Source organism: Melospiza georgiana, chromosome 1 (genome assembly GCF_028018845.1).
Source record: "Melospiza georgiana isolate bMelGeo1 chromosome 1, bMelGeo1.pri, whole genome shotgun sequence".
NCBI lineage: Eukaryota > Metazoa > Chordata > Aves > Passeriformes > Passerellidae > Melospiza > Melospiza georgiana.
This window is the reverse complement of record NC_080430.1, coordinates 137,108,364-137,129,843: the sequence shown is the minus strand read 5'-3', so window position 1 is coordinate 137,129,843 and position 21,480 is coordinate 137,108,364. Positions and strand designations below refer to the sequence as shown.

At 37.0% G+C, this 21,480-nt stretch overlaps 1 protein-coding gene across 1 annotated transcript; it reads left to right on the top strand.

Annotated features, from left to right (window-relative positions):
- The first annotated feature begins 643 nt into the window (after nt 1-643).
- On the top strand, nt 644-19,519 carry LRRCC1 (leucine rich repeat and coiled-coil centrosomal protein 1). Its single transcript, XM_058040958.1, has 19 exons — nt 644-788; nt 870-1,075; nt 1,428-1,493; nt 2,248-2,415; nt 4,283-4,452; nt 4,553-4,762; nt 5,579-5,778; nt 6,474-6,645; nt 6,972-7,120; nt 8,160-8,364; nt 10,669-10,808; nt 12,083-12,284; nt 13,386-13,571; nt 14,737-14,911; nt 15,594-15,757; nt 16,602-16,810; nt 16,990-17,127; nt 18,466-18,601; nt 19,209-19,519. Exons 1-19 carry the CDS (start codon nt 712-714, stop codon nt 19,338-19,340), a joined length of 3,105 nt encoding a protein of 1,034 aa, XP_057896941.1. The 5' UTR covers nt 644-711; the 3' UTR covers nt 19,341-19,519.
- Nucleotides 19,520-21,480: the final 1,961 nt, after the last annotated feature.

The following is a 21,480-nucleotide window of genomic DNA, read 5'->3' as shown; positions in this document are numbered from 1 at the left end:
GCTGGATTTGGATCACTATCTTAGAACAAATCAATGTTACGCTCAATGGAATCCTAAAGTACAGATGCAACTTTTTTCACTGATCATCCTAGAGTTTGATTTCTAGTACAAGGAAAGCATTCACAGAATCTCCCAAACAGCATCTTAATAAGGATTTTTTTTTTTTTTTTATTCCTGACAAAGCTGCCTAATCTCAAAAACCTCTCTGACATTATCCCTTTGTGGCTGGGCACGGGACAGGCTCCCCACAGTTCCAGGCCCAGTTCCTGAGAGTTGCACAGTGCTCTCAGGCACACAGAGTGACTCCTGGCGACGGCCGCCGATGATCCCTGTGCGTTTCTGCCATCTCAGGATGTTCTGTGATTCTGTGACACTCTTAAGCGCTGAAAAACACCAACGCCCCCTCCGTGACCCCTCGAAAAGAACGCAAAGCAGTCCAGTCTCTAAACCCGGCCCCTTCCTGGGCCGATGGCAGGAAGCGGCAGGAGAGCGGCAGGGAGCAGCAGGAGAGCGGCCGGGAGCGCAGTGGAAGCACGGAGCCCGTCCCCCGCTACCCCGCTGCTCCGGCAGCGCTCCCTCCCCGCGGCCGCGCCTGCCCGCGGCGGGAGCGGACGCGGCGGCGGCGGGGCCGTGAGGCGGGGCCGTGAGGCGTTTTGTCCCGGCCTGAGGCGGGCAGTGCTGCCGTGGGAGACGAGGGAGCAGTGAAGCGAGATGCAGTCAGCGCGGGGGCCCGGCGGCATGGCAGGGATCCCCGGCGAGCTCAGCCTCATGGATAAGGGCGTTAAGAGGCGAGTGCGGAGGGGCCGGGAGAGGGGAGGCCGCGGCGCAGGGCCGAGCTGCCGGCTGACCGTGGGCTCCTCTCTCCGCAGCCTGAGGGATGTGTCCCTGAGCTCGGACCTGCACACGCTCAACGCCCACTGTAACCTCATCGCCAGGATCCAAGGGCTCGACCACCTCCGGAATCTGCGGCACTTGGATCTGTCATCAAACCAGATCCGCCGCATCGAGGGGCTCGGTTCCCTGGCTGAGCTGCGCACCCTGAGCTTGTCCTGCAACCTGCTAACCAAAGTGGAGGGTCTGCAGTGTTCATTTCTGTCCATTTAGCAAGTTACGAAGGTTTTTCTAAGAGTCGCATTAAGGTTTACTTCTGGAATGTTAGCTTATAATTAAGGTTATACTGAGTTAGTATGCTAGCCATTTTATAAAGTGAATTTTAAGATGAGTATGTGTAGTCTTTATAAGCCTTATCATAGCAAAATGCCTTAACTTAGAATTAAAACCTGTTTTTTATAATATGATTATAGATTAATGTCATAACTTGTAGTTATGATCTTTAAAGGTTCGCTTTGCAAGTTTTGAATTTGATGAAAAAAATGCATTTTTCTGAAAATCTTCCTGTTTCTACTTTTCCCCACATTTTTTTTTAGGACTGGAAAAACTCTTTAATTTAACTATGCTGAACTTGTCATATAATCGCATACATGATCTGTCTGGTAAGTGATGTTGCCATGTGCTGTGCAATACAAAGCATTTGTCTCACTTTAATTTTGAAACACTTGACCAAGTGTATTTTGAGAAGTTTCTAGCACTTCAAGTGCCTGTTCACTGAATAATACTAATACAGGTGGCAATTGCTGCTCTTCTCAGCTTTAAAGTTTTTAACACCAAAGGTTACTCTGAACTGGAATTTATTCTTCTATGTTTGGTGAGGCCAAGCTTGTCCAGGAAGTAGTACAGTAAACATTTCAGACTTAGTTCCAAAATATTCATATCTTTCATTTTTATAGAACAAAAATGCAATTTTCCATATGATATGGAAGTTCTCATATATCTCTGTTGAAGTGGTCAGTTGTTCTTACGATTTCATGCTACAAAATCATGAGAACTTGTAATGGAAAATCAAAAGAACATTGGTATCAATTTTGTTATTGAGCTTGTGTTATAAAATGAAACTTGAAGGAAAAGGTTTATTTTTACATGCTTTTTAACAGTCAGAGATTAATCTGTTTCTTTAAAGTTAGCTCACATAAGTAGCTTAAGTGTTGTACTCTGTGGTAGAGTAGCATAGGTAATTAACGTGTAGAGAAGGAATATGGAGCAAGTGTAGTTCTCTCATTTCTAGTTATGATATATTACTTACTGAATATTTTTCAACAAGATGCCATTTGTTCTAAACCTCATGGTCTAGGACTGTAGCAGAAAACATGACTTTGTGGTTGTTTGGGTTTTTTTTCCTGAAATTTCCAGGATTTCGATCCCTTCATGGAACCAGACATAAGATTAGCCACATTGACCTTCACAGCAACTGTGTAAGCAATATCAATCACTTACTGCAGTGCACGAAGGGGCTGCGCTGTCTGACAAACCTCACGCTGGAAAGAAATGGAAAAGCCAATCCAGTTTGTCACATAGCAGGTATGGATCTGGTCTTATGTAGATAATTTGTGCTCATTAGCTCATGATTTCCTTTAAGCTGTGAGCTGTTTTCTGAAGCTTGCAAATTCATTCATAAACTGGCCAGCCTGCAGAAATCTAAATTCTGTCAAAATGAATTCATTATCCATTTTAAAAAATCCTTTTCCTGACAGCATATTCTCAAAATTGTAAATTGTATGCTTTGATAAGGCTCAACATTTTCACCTGTGAGCCCAGAGGAGGGCCACCAGCATGATTAGAGGGATGGAGCACCTCTCCTGTGAGGAGAGGCTGAGAGAACTGGGATTGTTCAGCCTGGTGCAGAGAAGGTTTCAGGGTGACCTAATTGTGTCTTTGCAGTACCTGAGAGGAGTCTGTAAGAAGCAAGGAGAGAGACTCTTTCCAAGGGCATGTAGTGACAGGACAAGGAGGAATGGCTTCAAACTGGAGTATGTTTAGATTAATATTAGGGAAAAATTCTTTACTGTGAAGGGTAGTGAGGCACTGGAGCAGGTTGCCCAGAGTAGCTGTGGATACCCCATCCCTGGAAGTGTTCAAGGACAGGTTGGATGGGGGTCTGAGCCATGTGGTCTCGTGAAAGAACATAATATTAATATTATAAGCTGGAAAGGTGGAGAACTCAAAGAATGTATGTAGAGATACTGAACTTTTAAGCAGAGGGCAGACACAGGAAATAGGTAGTCTGCTACTGCTAGAGACTGCAAGAGAAAGATAAGTACCAGTTAGCTTTTCCTTCTTTTCCCCCTGCTTTGGTTAGCAGTGACAAACTCTGGATACTCTGCAGTAATTAGCATTGTCATCCAATTAGGTGTCAGGTGTTTCACTAGGCAGCTTGGAGGCAAGTTAGAGAATGCATGTGGATGCATCACTTTCAGTTGCATTTGAGCTTCTGCTTTGGGGGTAGGTTTTTCAGGCCATTAAAATGTTATGGTTCATTAAAATGTCTAAGTTCAAACAAGTTAAATTGTAGCATTTTATATTGGTGTAGGTTTTTTTATTTTCTTTGTGTGTAAGAGAGGAAAGTCTCTTACAGGAAGGTGGAAGTGGAGGATTGGTGCTTTTGCAAGAGTTCAAATGTAATTTGAAAGAGTGGGACAGTAGGAATTACAGCCATACAAAATAGCAATCATATGAGCATACAACTGATACAGGTGTAATGTATGTACAGTTAAAAAGAAACACCGGGTGTTACTGAGGAAAGCCAAATAAGGTTTTAAGTAATGTTTTTAAATGCACTCATCATGTTTTACAAATACATTGAGACACTACAGAAACAGTAACAGGACTACTAAAGTTATCTGATTAACTTAGAAAATGCCACTAGTTTTCTTCTGCAAGTGTTTACGTACCTCTTCATATCTATGTCTTCGGTGACACTTTCAAAACTGTAGTGTTCAGCAGCCCAAATTCTAATCAATTAAAAGTGCTAACTTTGGTGCTTTACGGTTTCATAACACTTTACTTCATTCACTGACAAAGGATGAAGTTGTTTAAGCCCTTTCAGAACTTGTTTCTCTATTACATTCATCTACCCTTCCCTTGGTACAACCGTTTGGGTGCAGTAGACTGATGTTGAAAGGTTGTCTGTGCAATTGCAGTGTGCTGATGGTGGCTGGGAAATCCCTGTGTAGATCAGGACTAGGCAGGCAGCTTCCCAGTTGATTTAATTTGTAATGTTGTCTGTTGAAAACCTTGGGAGGGGAAAGGTGAGACAATTGTAGATAACTCACCACTTTTTTATTACCTCAAAAATGCAGTGAATCATTTAAGATTATGAGGTACCTAAAATACACCAGGTGTCTTCTTGGAAGGTTGATTTCAATTTAAATGTGGTCTTTTTCTCAAGGTTATAGAGAAACTGTTCTTCAGTCCTTGCCCCAGCTAACAGTTCTGGATGGAAGAAATACTTCTGGTGAACCAGTGGACCTGGCAGAAGAGAACCATTCGGATTTGCAGTGTTTAGAAGACATTTTGGGCTCTTTGGTTTCATTTGGGTGCCCTTCCACCCGAGATCAGGTGCCATAGTTTGTGTGTACTAGTTTTAAAATTGACACATTCTATTTTTATGTTGCATGCAGCATATTAATGCTACAAGAGTTGTCCTATCTCCTGATAGAGCAATGTTCCCTTACTGCTGGCGACACCACACATTGACCAGGCGCTGGCTCAGTTTCGGCAGCGTTCAAGGGTACCAGTGCAAGGTGCCACCAGCTCCTCCACAGAGCTTCTCTCATCTTCTGAACCTGAGAAGACCCAGCTTGATAAAATATACAGTGAAATGAGGATTAAAAAAATAGAAGATCAGATTTTACAGATACTGCAAAAGGTGATTTTTTTTATTTCTGTGATTGCACAGCAAGTTTTGTTTGTAAGATAAGGTGTGCCTTTCTGATAATGAAAAATTTGCTGAACCAGACTAGAGCATTTCTACTGGTATTATGGGCTGACTGTGCTAATGTGTTCTTAATCATTTTGAGAAGCTGAGAATAAAATAAAAATGAGTCTTTAAAATTGAAGATTGCATTTTGTATCATGAATCCTAAATCATTCCAAACAGAATAAAAACCATAGTGTATGGGACTAGCAGAGCTATCCGATCATGTTGTATTAGAAAATTATTTTTATGTTTTTTTTTTTTTAATCCTGAAACCATCCATGTACTAGCTGAACCAGAGTAAAACATGAAGTGCACCAAAGTGCCTGGATTATACAGTTGGTGAAAATTAATTTCACCAATAGGTCAACTTGGTCTGATATGCTTCTCATGTATTAGTTTCTGTTGTTAACATAGACAACATAAGTTTGTCAGGTTTGCTTGGTATTGGTATTTGCAAGGCTTTTTTAGTTTTAAGTGCTGTGTTTGTTTCACATTTTTCCCCAACTGCCTAAGGATTTTACCAAACTTCAGGTATTTCAAATGGAAACAACTATATGTTCTCAAGCATCCTGGGTTTACTTTAGCTTTAAAACAATAAAATATTTCAGCAAGGAGGGAAGGGATTGTAAAAGTAAAGGACTGGAAGCAATTGTTCAGTTTTTGTCAAAATTATTTTGTATGAACTTTTTTAAAAATTGCACCTGAATAAGTGTTAGCCAATCAAAAATTGTAAAATTTGTATCTAAAACTTTGATCTCTTCTTAGGTATCTGATAGTTCAAGACAGGAAGCTGCTCCAAATGCTCTCAAAGCTAAGAGAGACACAGATCCAACTTCTGAGAGTGACAATGAAAGTGGAAAAGAGAACAGAAAGGTCATGAAAGGAAGCAAGATCCCCACTTACCGTAAAACTGCCTTATCTACAAAAGGTCATGCAAGTCATCTAAAGAAAAAAAATACTGGCAGGTATCTCAGTGTTTACTATATAAAGCCAAATTAATGAAACTGAATATTGTCAGCATGAACACTGAAAATTGAAACATTTCACTGAAAGTGGTAGGTTGAGTAAATTAAGTCAATTAATAGTACCCTGAAAATGAGTAGCTACTGAGGCTTCATTCAGTTGTTTCTCCACATGAGCTGTTACTTTCTTCAGGTGAGAAGGAAATTGAACTGAAGATTCCTAAACACTTTCGAAATCCTAACAGCTTATGTTTATGTCTTTATTTTAAATTGTGGTGGCAAAAGAATTCTCCACAGATGGAACTGAGTAATTAAAAGATTCATGATGTCAGAACAGTAGTCAAGAATATATATTTTTGATGAAGCTGAGGATGCCATAGTGATTAGTTTTATTTGTACAGTAAATATCAGAAGTGATGAATAGAAGACAATACAAATTGTTCAGTCAGCCACTGCAGCTCTACAGCTACTCTACTCTTCTAAAGTTATTTTGTGACTGTGTGGTCATGAGATGGCTTTAGGCAGCATCTGCTAGTTCTAAGTATCTTTTTAGAGCTGAATATTTGAATTTAGCTGTTTCTGTGGTCTGATTGCAAATTATTTTCTAAATGGTTTTGAACTCTTTAGTATTTAACTGCTGCACTAAACTGTAATTTTTTTTCATTTAAAAGTGTCTGAATCCACTGTTACTCTTTAAGGTCTACATATAGGGAAGAGAAGAAAAGTTCCTCAAAGTGTTCATGCTCCAGTGAGAATGACTCTCATTTTAAAGTAGTGGGAAGAAAAGCTGAAATACTAACTGGAAGACAGAGCAATATGGAAAAAGTAGAAGAATGTAATTCAAATCACATAGAGGAATCAACATACCGAGTAGGTTTTGCATAATTTCCAGTTAAATATATCTTCATCTGAAGCCAAACATATGTCTCCTGGTCAAACTAAAACTGTAGGTTACAAAAATAATTGCATGTAGATATTATCAAAAATAGTGGAGTTCTTGTAGTGCCAGCTTGGGAGATGTGTTTTATTTCACTTTTATGGGAGTTTTTGGCCTGGTCACTTGCACTTTCTTCTGTCATCCATGAATTCCAGAAAGACAAAAAAAGTCTTTTTCTACAATTATAAATATTGGTTATCATTTTTGGCTATGTTTGAATGTTTCCTAGTAAGTTGATGCTTGTCACATTCTTGCTAAGGCACTGATTCAAGAACTGGATCAAGAGAAAGAAAAGAGGTGGAAAGCAGAGCAAGCAGAGAAGAAATTATTAGAGCATGTCAGTGAGCTACAGAAGCATGCAAAAGAAGAAAAGAATATTCAGAGTATGGCTTTATTCACTAGAGACAGGTAGGGAAATAATGCTATAGTCTAAGAGTTAGTTATGGTGGGTTTTTTTAGTTTCCAATAATTCATTTTGTAGGCTTAAGAAACAAGGACAGCTTTAAACAATATACTGGAAAATAAGGCATCAAGAAGTAGTGCTAAAATTTCTCTGAGTATTACCTAGTGAAATTCTCTTCTGCACCTTTCTTCCTGTTCTTGTCACAGAACAGTATCAGTATGCCACTTTCCTCTGTTTCTAGCCATTACTTTGCAAGCAACCTGTATCACAACTATACCTTCAGTTCAAGCTCTGGTAGCTGTCCCATATCATACTTCTGCCTTCTGTGTCCCAGTCTCCCTTTCCACATACATCTAGAGCATTCTTTGCTTTTTTCTGCACAGCACATCAGAACAAACATGTTTCTGGCAGGCCTAGAGTTAGCCCATAGGCAATGTATTGTGCAGGGCAGGCCTAGCACATCGTCAGAGAGGAAGATGTCGTCATCCTTGTGTGTTCTGAGTGGCAGCCTTTCTTTTCCAAAGATCTCCTTATTCTTGGAGATGTCTGCTCCACTTGGCTTTTTCTTCACTGTATTGTATTTATCAAAGCCTCATTTTCTTTTAGGAAGAACTAAATCATGTGCTTCCTGAGTTACCATCCATAACTGACTGTGAATATTTCCCTTTTTTCCCTTTTTGTTTTACGTTCACTTCCTACCTTTATTTTATACCTGTCTACATTTATACCATCTTCTCTAAGAGGCTTATTATGTTCCTGTAAAGAAATGTAATACTGGAATGTAATTTCCTAAAAGATACATCTATGAGGTTGTCTCCCTCTCAGGTTTTTGAAAATGAATCTCCATATAGTAATGCTACACATGACTCTATTAATAGTTTTATCTCTTTAAACAGTTTTATATGACAGTGATATAAATAGTAAAACACAGTAAAAAACAAGATGTGTAGCTACAACAGCTACGAATGCCTTTTTCTCAATGTATTTGGCATGAAACTTACAAGTGAAACATTTATAATACAACTTCACTGCATTTATTCTCAGGTTAAAGGAATTGATATTGAAAGAGAGAGATGCCAAAGCAAGACTGCAAGAAGATGTCCAACAGTTGAAAGGTGAAACTGAAAGGCTTACTAATGAGCTAAATCAGGCAAGAAATAAAGAAGCAGAATATCAGAGGGCCATGCAAGCTTTAGAAGAAACACTATCCAAGATGGAGACACAGAGGTTGCAGCAGCGAGCAGCAGAGGTAAATATTTTCATGAGTGAATTATGCAATGGCAACAGGGTGGCTACCATAGTCCTGAATACAAAGAAGTACTAGATTTTACCAACATTGAGTCTGAGTTTTCCAAAATAAAACCTGGGGCTTTTTTTTCTGCATAGTAGTAGTTAGTAACAGGTATCCATTTTAACTGTCAATTGATGTATTTTATAAATATAAATGTTAAATATAAATTTTATGGTGGCCTTAAGATAAAGGAGAACAAGTCCTATGTACTCAACACTAAGAGTTGACATTTTCTGAAAACAGAGTGATAAAGACAAGTTTTTAAAGTTGCTAAAATCAACAGATATCTTACTACTGGGATGGAAATATGGTGGTTCTGTTTGTTTCACTGGCCTAAAGAATTAGATGTTTTTAATTGCAACCAGAGCAAAACAGTAATTGCTGAAAACATGAAAGATTCTGGTTAGTTTGTGTGATGTTTTGTGTTTGTTTGTTTGTTTGGGATTTTTTTTTTTTTTATTTTTACAGCTGGAGAAGATAATGATGCTTTTGTAGTCAGAGGCTCTTTGTTAAGTATACAAATATATAAGATCAAGATGCTGGACCAGATACTGCCACTATTTCTTTGTGGGAAATTAATTGTTGAATTTTCAGTGTCCTCCAATACTCCTTTTGTTTGTTTATATTCCTATGTTAATCCATTCCTATGGCACTTAATTTAGAGAAAATGAATCTTAACACATCCATCCTGAAAAGTCTTTGAACTGATAGTGTGGTGCTCTAGGAAGTGTTGATTTAGGTTGAGGTTCCCTGAAAGGAATGAAAATCAGGGAGTGTCCTGACAAACCCATCCAAGCACCCTCTACTTTAGGCTCCTGGTGGGGACTTGAGTGGCTCTTCCATTTCTTCCTTAGCTGTAGACACCCTGGAGCTATAATGGAATCTAGAAGTGACCTTCAGTTTAGATCAGGTGTCTGCCTGTCAGTTTAAAATGTACTAAATTTAGTGTGTGTGTGATTTTTTCTATCCCATAAGAATGAAAACACCTCATTGATGTATGAGGCTTTTTATTTTTCTTTTGATGAGTTTATAGAAATAAGTCATCTCTTTTGGTGGTAGTAACATTGTTTTTATTAAGGGAAGATCTTTTTTTCCTGTCCTTAAGATCCTGTAGCAAATACTCCTTAATAATTATGTTTCAAAGAATAATCATGATGCTCTCAAAACTAAATCCTCTTTTTGAATGTTCAGATTTAATATACCTTTGGCCTATTCTATCAATTCCAAGATTAAGAAATTCTAGAATATTCCAGAGAGCTTTCTCATTGTATATCCCAGCAATTACTTTCAGAGGTAAATTATGGTTACTCCATGTAGCCACCACTATTTAAGGCCTTCAGTCAGCATTACTAGATGACTTCTTGAAGAGATTCAAGATGAGTAAGTTTATTTTGCATCTAAATGTGTACCCTATTCCCTTGTACTTCCTTGACATTTTTGTCAAAATGTGTTCTTGCTTGTCATTTTTAAGTGCTTCAGTTTAGGAGAGAATTCCTTCACTTCTTCCACAAAACAAAGGAATACAGTGTGATGTGTCTAAAAGTTACTCATTAAATTATTAATGAAAAGGCTTAACATGTAGAATATAAAAACTTAGCCTTCTGAATTGTCCTGATTTTGAATTACCATTTAATGAGTAATCAAAACCTTTTTTATAACTTTTTTTCATATCTTTTTTCTTCATGTTGAATCAGAAAAGAGTTTCGTATTTAAAAGGCTTAAGTCTATAAAATAGGATTACTCATAAAAGCTTGCATCGAATGGAAAAGTGGAGTATGCCATTTGCTGATTAGAAAGCAGCTCTGTTCAGCAGCTCTAAACTGTACAAATCAGAAAGATGGAGATTTTTGACAAAAGTGGAGTGTTAAAATGAAGTTAATGTTGAATACATCTAAAAATGTTTTGTTTGAAACTAATACAAGTACTACAATAAAAGAGTTTCCAATTGCAGAAATTGTTCTGCCAATGCCCTTCTTCTTCCACGTCTGCAGGACACCTTGAAGTTCTTTACAAATTAAGTAAATGCCATTGGTTCTTTATCAAGGTTGCTGTTTGAGTTGTAGGAAGTTAAGACTTTATTTTAAACATCTTATCTTAGATTTCTTCAAGTGTTACAATATATTAAGAAAAAACAAAACAAAATCAAACAAAAACACCCAAGCAAAAACTCTTAGAAGGCACCTGTTCCTTTGTGTTCTAGTAAAAATCATGACAATTAGATTACAGTTTTAAGAAAATCTTGCTCTTGTCTTTTTGACATAGATGAAACAGTTGCAAGAAGCAGAGCTTAAAGCATCAGCAAATGAAAGAGAAGTACAGTTACTTCGAATATCTGTCCGACAACAGAAGGAGAAGGTAAAACAACTCCATGAGCTTCTTGTATTAAGAGAGCAAGAGCAAAGGTATGGGGTCATTATTTTCTTTGCACAAGTTAGTAGAGATGTTTGTGTTGCCAGCATGGTTTTTTGAATGTGTTCTAAAGTATGGATGCGTTTCTGTTTGGGCTTGGTTTGTTTTGGGTTTTTTGATAAGTGGGAGAGATGGTCATTGTGAAAACGTAGATGTCTTCCTACACATTTTCTTGCTCATTTAGGAATGTCTTGTAGATTCCTGACTCATAAGTTCATCTAGGCAACTCCCAGCCTTTCATGTGAAAGGTTTTTCTCTTACAATATGGCCAAATTCTTTATTTTAAATACTTGATCTGTAATCCAGGAATAATCAGATAAAAATAAAATCATATTTGAATTACTGACTGAAGAGCTGCATATGCTACAATAACACAAAGTATTCTGCAGCCTCTGCAGAGCCTTGCTTGTTGGGTGGCATGTGAGTTACTTGCCTTGCTGTTTTCCTCTTTGAAAATTTCCCTTTTTTGGAGAATACTTGAGGCTAAGTTCTGTGGTGTTCAGCTAATACAATCAGATGTGTGTAAAAACTATATCAAGAATACCATGAGGTATAGTATTATATAAGGGAGGTTATTAATAAAATAAGCTAGTTAAATTTGCTAAATTGTACAAGGGAAAATGTACTGTCACCACAAAAATGGCAGGTTTAGATAGGAAGAATCTTACAGCTTTATTTTGAGAGCTTTAAATAATTACCTCATAAAACTCCAAAAGATATAATGTGAAGGACAGTGGATTTTTTTCTTTTGCTTTAAAGTAGATGAACAGAGTAGCATTGAAGTACAGGGTACATTTTTTTCAACATTGTCCTTTTAGGTCCCTGTTGCTGCTGCTTTGCAGGTTTTGGGTCTGAGTGAATAGCAGCAGTTGTTGAGGTGAAAGGAATGACTGACTGCAGAGTAGGGCATCTGGCTGTACAGGGCTTTCCTTTATTCCAATGTCAGTTCCAGACATGCTGTTTGTTAACAGCAAAGCATACAAGTGCTAAATCCCAGCAAAAGCACAATTGAATAATTTCTACAAATGTTTGAATTAAAAAGTAAGGATATTCCTTTGAGTCTTTTTAACAGTAGTCAACAGAATTTTCCTCATGCTAGGGCCATTGTCAGAGAAGACTGAAGGCTGTCTGTGAGATGACAGCCTTTATTATGTATTTATTTATTATGTAATTCATTATCCTTGTTCAGTAAGACCAAGGAAATGAATTAAAACAGCATTGTGAGATCCTGCAGTTCATATCTCAAGTGTATGCTTGGTAATTTCAGGAAAGAACTTGGAACCCGAGTTGCTTTGAATGGACCTGAATTTCAAGATGCTTTGTCAAAAGAAATGGCTAAAGAGGAGCAGAGGCATGAACAGTGTGTTAGAGAATTGCAGGAGAAAATTAACATGTCAAACCAAAAGTACAGAGAGTTAGAAGATGAATTTCGTTTAGCTTTAACTATGGAAACAAAAAGGTTTAAAGAGGTAAGACTAAGAGAACATTTTATCTCACACTAGGTGGGGTTGTAGTTCTCTTAAATGTGTTGGGTTTGGGTGGATATTCTGGGTGTGGTTTTTTGGTGTTTTGTTGGGTTGGTTGTTTATTCCTGTGATCCTTGCTCCAAGGATTCATGCAAGAATACTGGTAGAAAGATTTGAAATATCAGTGATTAGAACAATGAGAGCAAATGCCAAGTCAGCATTCAAAAACCCCAACATTTTTGTTCATATGAGGAACTTAATCACTTAATCAAAAGAAATTTTAAGAACCCCTTCTGTCTGATGTTACTAATTTCTTTTAAAATATGTTGACCTTCAATTAGAATATATTCAATTACAGTAAAACTCTTTATTGGTTTGTGTTTTGATAAGGTTATCATTAAATATATATATACAAGTGTATTTAGTAATATAGTTCCTTATTGTGTAAATTTTCAAAATTGAATTTTGGATATATATTTTGAAACTCAAATTCAAAACTTGCTTGCTAAATTCCTCAAGGAATTTATTTCTGTGGCTAGTATTTACATTTTTTCATATGTTAAATAAAATATTAAATTCTTCACCTTAAACTTGGTTTTCTTTGATTTAAATAGATGGGAAATTGGGAAAAGACAGGAGTTTTACCCTTCAAAACTTTCTGTTGCAAGAAAGAAAAGTCTTGAATTAACTTTGTCCTTCTTTTGTGATTTTAATGTCAGTTTTAACAATGAGATTAAATCAAGGCATTGTTTTTAGCTCCCAAGTATGGTTTTTCTGCTCTGCTTCCCATCCACCCATATTTTTTTTTCTGTGTGTTGGGTTTTTTTTTTTGTTTGTTTGGAGTTTTTTGTTATGTTTGTTGGGTTTGGGGTCTTTTTACAAGTACGCAGCTGGGCAGAACCAGTTTTTCAAGTTGTAGGTTCACAAATAAACCAGGAGAAAACTGGTTCCAGTCTATCACTAATTTCCTATAGAGTCTATCACTAAATTCCTATATGAATTTCTGTGTCTTCACTTGAAATTCGAGTGTCAGTTATGTTTATATATGCACCTTTTTTTTCCCAAATAGTAGCATTTTTCAAGTCTTGTCTTCTAAAATTTTAGGTAAAACAGGGGTTTGAAAAAGCTTCTGCTGATTTAGTCGAACACAAACAAGCCCTGTTTGAGTTGGAACAAAGGGAAAAAGACATGGCAAGTCTGATCCAAGACCTGACAAATTTAGTGGAAGAACAGAAAGCAAAAATTGCAGAATTAACAAAATCAAATGAAGAAGCTACAGCAAACCTAAAGGTATTTGTTTCAAAACATTTCAATTACCCAGATTATTTTTTGTGATGTTTCATCTGTAAAAGTTAATGATTCCATACAAGCTTGATTAACTAAAACACACAGGTTTCCTATTGTACTTAAATGCAGTAGTGCACACCAACCTTTATTCTTGCATCTTGCACTTCTGTTTCTCACAAACACTGCTCCCCATATAGAACAATGTCAACTCACTCATGTTTTGGAAAGTGAACTCCTTGCCCTTTGAGCAGTAGAAGTTTTTACATATCAGTTGGGCTACATTAATAGCCCTTATAAATTCAAAGAAATGGAACATGCTTCTGCACTGGTCACTCATATGAAGTAAAACTGTAATTGAACAAATAATGCAATGTAGTTATTAGCAGCTTAGTATCTCCTAGTTGTATAATATTAGCATTATTTGTTATCTACTGTCAGATTTTAATCTTAAATCCTGTGGGCACAGTTGTTTTGTGATAACATATTCTAGCACTATTATCTATAAATATTTTTTTTTAAATTTAAAGGACATAACTTTTGAATGGTTGTGTGATCCAGTCTAGCTTAGTGCTAAAACTTGGGTGGAATACAACCCCTACACAGCTGCTTCTAATCTCCCCTCTACATGTTGTTGTTGCTAGGATGCCCAAACATTTTGTTGTTGTACAGAATATGATTCTGCCAGTCAGTGATGCTTTTAAGAATAAAATTGAAAAATACCTATATTAAATAGCTGTAATCTGTAAAACAGCATGTGGCTGGGCTAATTGAAGATACATATTTATCTTTGGAAATGAAAGTATGTCGCAGCTTCTGTCTTCTTCTGATTCAGTGTTTAATATCTTTACTTTACTTTACTTTGCTTTTCTTGACTTATGCAGTTATAATTCTAAACTGCTTTTTATTATGACATTAATACTTTAGAGTGGGTATTTAGAAGTCAGCTTTACAGTTTTCTGGGACTGAAGTATGTCTGTTTGAAGAAAACATTTGTGTTTCACTACTGGAATGAGGTGCCGATAGAGCCCTGAATGCAAGCAGAATATTTCTCAATTAACTTAATTTGGTGTGTATAAGGATTACTTTCCTAATCCCTTAGTATTGATTTGAAGTTTTGCATATTGTTTTAAATGATCTTACTGTCTTTTCCCAATGTTTGTTTGTACAGTGTCGAACTGGAGAACTTGAAACTGTGATTGAGGAGGACAAACAAAAGGCTGTTCAAGTTGAACTTCTAAAAAAGGAAAATGTTAAACTTGTTTCCCAGCTGACAGCCCAGGAATCTGTGATTGATGGATTAAAAATGGAAAGAAAAATATGGGGGCAGGAGTTGGCAGAACAGGGTAAAATAGTGTTTTATTTTCTTTTGCAGGAGAAAAAAAAGGTTTTTCAGATAAACACTCCAATAGAGTTTTAATCATGACAAGGTCCTTGGATGCCTTCCTGATCTTACCCAATTGTAAAGATGATGTGCAACAATAAATGTTCTGTGGCACATGGGCTGACACAGGATCTGTAACGGCACTTGTGGGAGTCAGCTGTGAATACAGTTTATCTGTTTCCTGAAAATGTGAAAATGCCATGAAGTTGTACAAAGAACTTTTAAACATGAAACTAGAAAAACAAGGATCTGTAAATAATGTTATGTAATGCTTCTTGTCTAGCAGGGAAATCTAATATGGAAATTTCAGTATATCTCTTAAAACAGTGTTAAATGCTAGGAGAAAAAATGTTTGGGCATTTTTTATTTTTCCCTATTCCTGTGATTCAGCACCACCTTGTGGTCTTTAGGGTTCTGTAATAATTATTGTCAACTATTTTTAGAGAAGTTTTCATAAAGGATAAAACACAGACCTTCAGTTCTACATTTCCTCTTAAGTGTTACCTACCTACAGAGTAAATCCCTACAGTGTTTCCAGTGGGAAAAACAGTCAAACCTTTGGTTTGTAAGGTTCTTACCTTTGCCTCCCCCAGCCCAATCTCCCAACATTCCACATCTTGACATCAATATCCTGTTTTGTCCAGGAGCTCATCTTGCACAAGATCGGGGGAGACTGGAGGCAAAAATTGAAGTTTTAACAAATGAGATTGACACATTAAAAAAGCAAAAGGAACAGGACAGTGATACCATAAAAATTAAAAACAAAATAGTGGATGATCAGACAGAAACAATTAGGAGACTAAAAGAAGTAAGTAAATCTGACAATTTGTGTGCTTAACTTTCACTGCAAGTCTTAATTTTAGCTATGATAAACCCTTTGATAAAAGCTGGGTCTGCAGTTAGAGTTTTCTGACTCACAAATGACAATCAGGCTGTCAGTGGCAATTCATTTCACTGAGAGCAGAAGGTGCTTTTTATTAAATAGATGCACAGTGATATTACTTTCAATCTCTCATTGAACCATATTTATGTACACTTTCTTCTCTTTGCTTCAGTGTATTCTTGATAATGATTTTGCAAGGGGTGAAACTAGGATAGCATAATTCTGAGTGTTTAAAAGAAAAGGAAAAATAATTTTTAAAAGTTTGCTTCACATTTATTTTACAACATAAATATTTTTTATTTAGTTAGTTCTTCTAAAATAGTATTTTGGCAGCAGAAGTAATATGTTTTGTCCCAATAATTCCATTTGTCTCATTTAGAGACTTAAAACTTTAGCTTAATAATCAAAGTTTTGTAGCATGTTATGCCAAAGTTAGATGCATTAGTAATTGTTACACAGATTGTGAGCTCAGTAGATTACATATAAGTTGTTTATTCAACTCTTATGTAGAATAAGAGTTCAAAATAACTTTTTTCTTATCTTGCTTTCAACTTCAGATTTATGTTTTGATGACTTTTTTTAAAATTCAGACTTCTTTCAGATGAAGATGAAGTAACTGACTATCACTTTACTAAGTGTTCTTCATAGATTCAGAAGACTAAACTTTTATGTTCTTTGCTTTATTCCATCATAGACTAAACACATACTCTTAAGGGGTAACAATAAAGTTAAGGAATTTTGTGTGTTCTAAAATATTTGTCTTCTAAAGGGCTTACAAGAAAAAGATAAACAAATCAAAAAACACCATGAAGAAAATCGGGAAGCTCAGAAATTGCTTCAAATACAGTTGGATGAGAAAGCTGCTGAATGTGAAAACCTAATGAAAAAATTAGAAAGGCAAAATGAAAGAAAAGAGGAATTAAAGCAACTGCTAGAAGAAAAAGAAGTAGAACTTGATGACATTAAGAATGCACACAGGTAATACATAAATATCACAATAATTCTTTGGGATCATTGTATGCAACACTGCTCTGAAGTTATTCTTGCTTGCTATTAAAACCCACAGAAATGAGGAAAAATGGAAGCATGTGAAACTCTTCTGCCTTCCTAACAAGTGGTATTTACATTCATTGTAAGTATGTGCATTTTATTTTCAGTGCACTGAAAAAGAGGTGGCAAGGTAAAGGAGAGCTGTTAAGCCAGCTGGAGATGCAGGTTAAACAAATGAAGGAGAACTTTGATTTCAAAGAGAAGAAGCTGATTGAAGAGAGAAATAAAAGTCTTCAAACTCAAAGGTAAACACTAATGATTTATTTTGTGACTACTCAGTTACTGTAGAGTTGCACTATTAATAACTGTGCAGAAGTGCTTGATTATGGGGTGAAACAATATGTAATACCTTTTTAACTACCTGGTGAGCCCAGTTACAAACTGGGCCTAGAAGGAATTCTTGCTGTAGAGGTGGAATGGAATTGGCATTCAGTTAGAGCAACTCTATGGAATTGGCATTCAGTTAGAGCATTTGGCATCTGAACATCATTATTTCCATTTTCTTTGAAAATGACCTCATACAATTGGCCTTGTCCCATCAATCCAAGCTGCCCTGATCCCTTCTGTAGAGCCTTCCTGCCCTCCAGCAGATCAACACTCCTGCCCAAGTTGGTGTCTGTTAATCACTGTTTCAGTCTGTGACAGAGTGTTTCTAAATTACCCATCATTCTTTTCCCATACAAATAGCAAGATTAAAAATTTATTTTCTTGTTCCTCTTACTGTCAATTTCTTCAATTAATTAATAGTTAAATATAAGATGATACAGAAACTAGTACTCATAATCTGAAAAATTATTTCATAGGCTTCTGGAATGATGGAGAAGTTTACTAAACTGATGATTTTCACTTTATTCTTTGGCCCCCTTCTCATGTTTTTCTTCCTTCCTCCCAACTATTCTTGAAAAAATACCAGCTAGTTAATAAGAATGCATAAAAATTTAAAAAAAACCAGAACCACAACAAATCAACAACAAACAACAATAACAAAAAAGCCAAACAAAACAAACCACCTCAAACAGTCAGTAGTATTGGGGTTTGAAACTTGCAGAAGATCAATAGTGAAAATGACATTTTTGTTCTAAATAATTCTGGTTTGTTTCAGAATTTTCTTGTAAATTAATTGTATAAAATTGCCTTGCATTTTGTTCCTGCATATTTAAGAATTATCCCTTATGAGCAGAATTTGCTTGCAGTTAAAGAAATGCTTCTTTGTGGTGAAGGAGACACTTTTCTATTTCTGTGAGACACAGGCTCACAGGCTGTTCACAGGATCACACAGTTCATTCACTTCTTGGGAACCAAAAGCAGAAGGAGATATTTGAAAATACGTGGAGTTCTTGTCCATGTTGACAGTAGCAACCCCAATCTTCATATCCTTTGCTAGTGATTAAGTGTCTCTCCTTAGAGAATGCCAGAGTGCATAAAGCTAGAAATTGTACTTGAACAAACAGGACACTTCTGATGCCAGTATGTAATTGTATTCATGCTTATGTTATTAAAACCTTATCAAAGGCAGAACTGTACAGAGCAAAATACTTCAGTTGTTTGCAGGACAGTGATTTCTTTTTCAATAATTTTTTTAGGATTGCTGTGGAAAAGCTTCATAAAATGGATAATGCCTTCAGAAAAAAACTTGAGTCAGTTTTGGCAGCACATCAGGAAGAACTCTTGCACCTGGAAAATGAAAAGGAAAAACAAATTGAAGCAGCAAATGAAAAAGTAACACTCAATTTATACATTTTTATTGTATTTGCATTTTTATTCTACAGCTGCTACAAGAGTGGTGCTTGGAAGTCTCCTGTTTGAATCTGTCAGGCTGACTGGATGGAAACAGTCCTGGTTTAGTACTCAATCTTTGCACAGCAAGAAAATCTCTAGACTTGTGCCTTTGTAATGTTTTACATTCAAGCAGAGTAAAGCTCCATGCTATGCAGCTATTATGAATCAATAGCTAAATATTTCCTTATCCATACAGGCAAGAGTAGTGTTGACTATGCCAGATAATCCATTTAACTGACCTGTGCCAACCTTAACTGTAACTGTTTCTGTCATCTACTCCATTCTTCCTTAGCATGACAGCTGGTGCTTTTTTTCCTGAATAAGTTTTCTGTATTGATACAGTACTTGCTACCTCCTAGCAGATTAATAATTTTTTTGAAGAAAAATTCTGCTTTTGAATCCAGTATCAAGAGTAATGCATTGCATATTCAAACATAAGCATGTAACTCTTGCATTGCTTATCAGTGTTAAAAATTGCCAAGATTATATGGGTTTAGGTGTATTAAGAAAAGCAAGAATTCTGCTTCATCTCTGTGTGCTCTTTCAGGTCTATTCTGTTGAAGAAGAAATGCGGGAGCTTCTGCAAGAAATGGCAAACAATAAAAAAGCCATGGAAAATAAAATACGACGACTTACAAGTGCACTGAATGATATTCAACAAGACTTTGAGGATTATTAATATTTATATTAAAATGTATGTTACTGTTTCATATTCCCCAACAATAACACAAGCAGTTTCATCCACTACAATGCATTTGTCCTTGTTTTCTAGAGAATTAAGTCTTTGTTGTATGTTTAATAGTTCAGGGAGCAAACAAGTGTTTTTACATTATTTTCATAATAAATAGTTATTTCTAACCTTTGTTTATTTTTAACTGCTTTCAAAATGGGTCAAAACACATATAGATGAAAAGCATCATATGAAATTAGGAATTAGCATTTAATAAGAGAAAACAAACTTGGAAAGTTCTAAGCCAAAAGCTTGCAGCTTTGCTTCAGTGAGGTTGATTCTTGTAATAGGAGAACCAAGAATACTGAATCACAGACGGGCTTGTTTTGAAAGGGACCTTAAAGATCATCCAGTTCCAACATCCCTGTCATGGGTAGAGATACCTTCCACTAGACCAAATTGCTCAGAGCCCCATCCTTCCTGGCCTTGAATACTTCCAGAGATGGGGCATTCACAGCCTTTTTGGACAACCTGTTCCAGTGCTTCACCACCCACACAGTAAGGATTTTTTTCGTATCTGGTAATCTCAACCTGCTGTCTTTCAGTTTAAAACCATTCTCCCTTGTCCAGTCACAACACGCCCTTGTAAATAGACTCCATCTTTCTTGTACCTGAAAATGTCTTTAATTTGCCACTGCTGAAGAATGTGCAACTCCTGCACTTTAGAGTGGCTTTTCTGGAAGTGTAGTTTGGTTTTCTCCACAGCAATAGGCTCCCTACCAGGCTTTTGAAATAGAGGACATAATAACCTAAGAGCTTCTTAAGGAAGCAAAAAATAAGGGTTATGTTAATATATTGTTAGACTTATTTCATGGTGGAGTTTTTACCATCTCTGCAGTACTCAGGTGTTTACTTCATTTGCTTGTTCCCAGAAGATCCTAAACTGCTACTGAACAACCCCATCCTCAAGCACTTTGATGCTGCTGAAGTGAAGGGAGCCGTGAGCAGTAAAATGACGGGAACACGCCGGTACAGCAGGTGGAGCTATTTCCTCTCCCCTTGCACCTCGCTGTAGCTGCAGCAGAGTCCTGTTGCTCCAGTGACCGTAGCAGCCTCTAAGCTGACTTTGCCATCAGTCGTTTAGAACCCAAGCTTCAGCGCATACGCACATTGGCACAGTGCAACTGATGGTGCATGTCGGTGCACAGCAGCCCTTTAAAAGTACTTTATTTAGTGCTAGTAAAAAGCCCTGGCCTTTGGGTAACTGTGTTAGGCCTGCTGGGTTTGTTATTAATTTGTTAATGAAAGCTTGCTGTGTGAACCAGAGCTTGATACCAGCTGCTTGTTATGAGGTGCAGCTTAAGGGACGACAAAGGCCTTGAAAACATGGCCACAAGTTAAAAGCAGAAGCCATGGTAGTGAAAACAACGTCCTGATGATCAGTGACTAGTCTTTAACAAAGCACAACATTGAAATCCGGGAACAAACTCTGATTTAAAAATGGAAGTAGCAGTAGCAAAGCAAAATTTTAAAAATGGCAGCCTGACAACAGAATGAGGTGCCTGCAAGAGCCTGGGAAAACACCCCCCACTCTGCTTTGCATGGGGGGAGGTGTGTAGGGCTGGGACTTGGCTAGAGATTGCAGCATCTTAGAAAAGGGTAAACTTCCAAATTTGTGGGAGGGACAGAAAGCAGACACCTGCTTCAGCTCTGACTCCCTGCATGGAGTTCCCACACCTCACCCATGAAAACACCAGGAGTGAGCCATCAGCAATAATGGGGTGTCTGCACTGTGGTATTCTCAGGTAAGGTAGAAGAGAGCTGTTAAGCGAGCTTGGAATCTGTGCCATTGGTTTATAATATGTGAAAATTAAGAAGTACTGGTAATGGTTAGCAGAGTGTAAGAACAAATCCTAACTATAAGTTTTCTAAAAACAGAAGAATTATGTCTTACTGTTGTGCTCTATATACTCCATCCACAATATGTGAGGGAAATGCTCACCTGGAAAGCTGTTCAATAGTACTTTCATGGTTATCATTGGTGCAGAAATCATGCACCACTTCAGAGTGCTTTTCTGGCCTGTTGATCAAGTGTTTCCTGGGGAACTTCTTTTTCTTTGCTTATTATTTGACCAAGCACTTTGGGTGA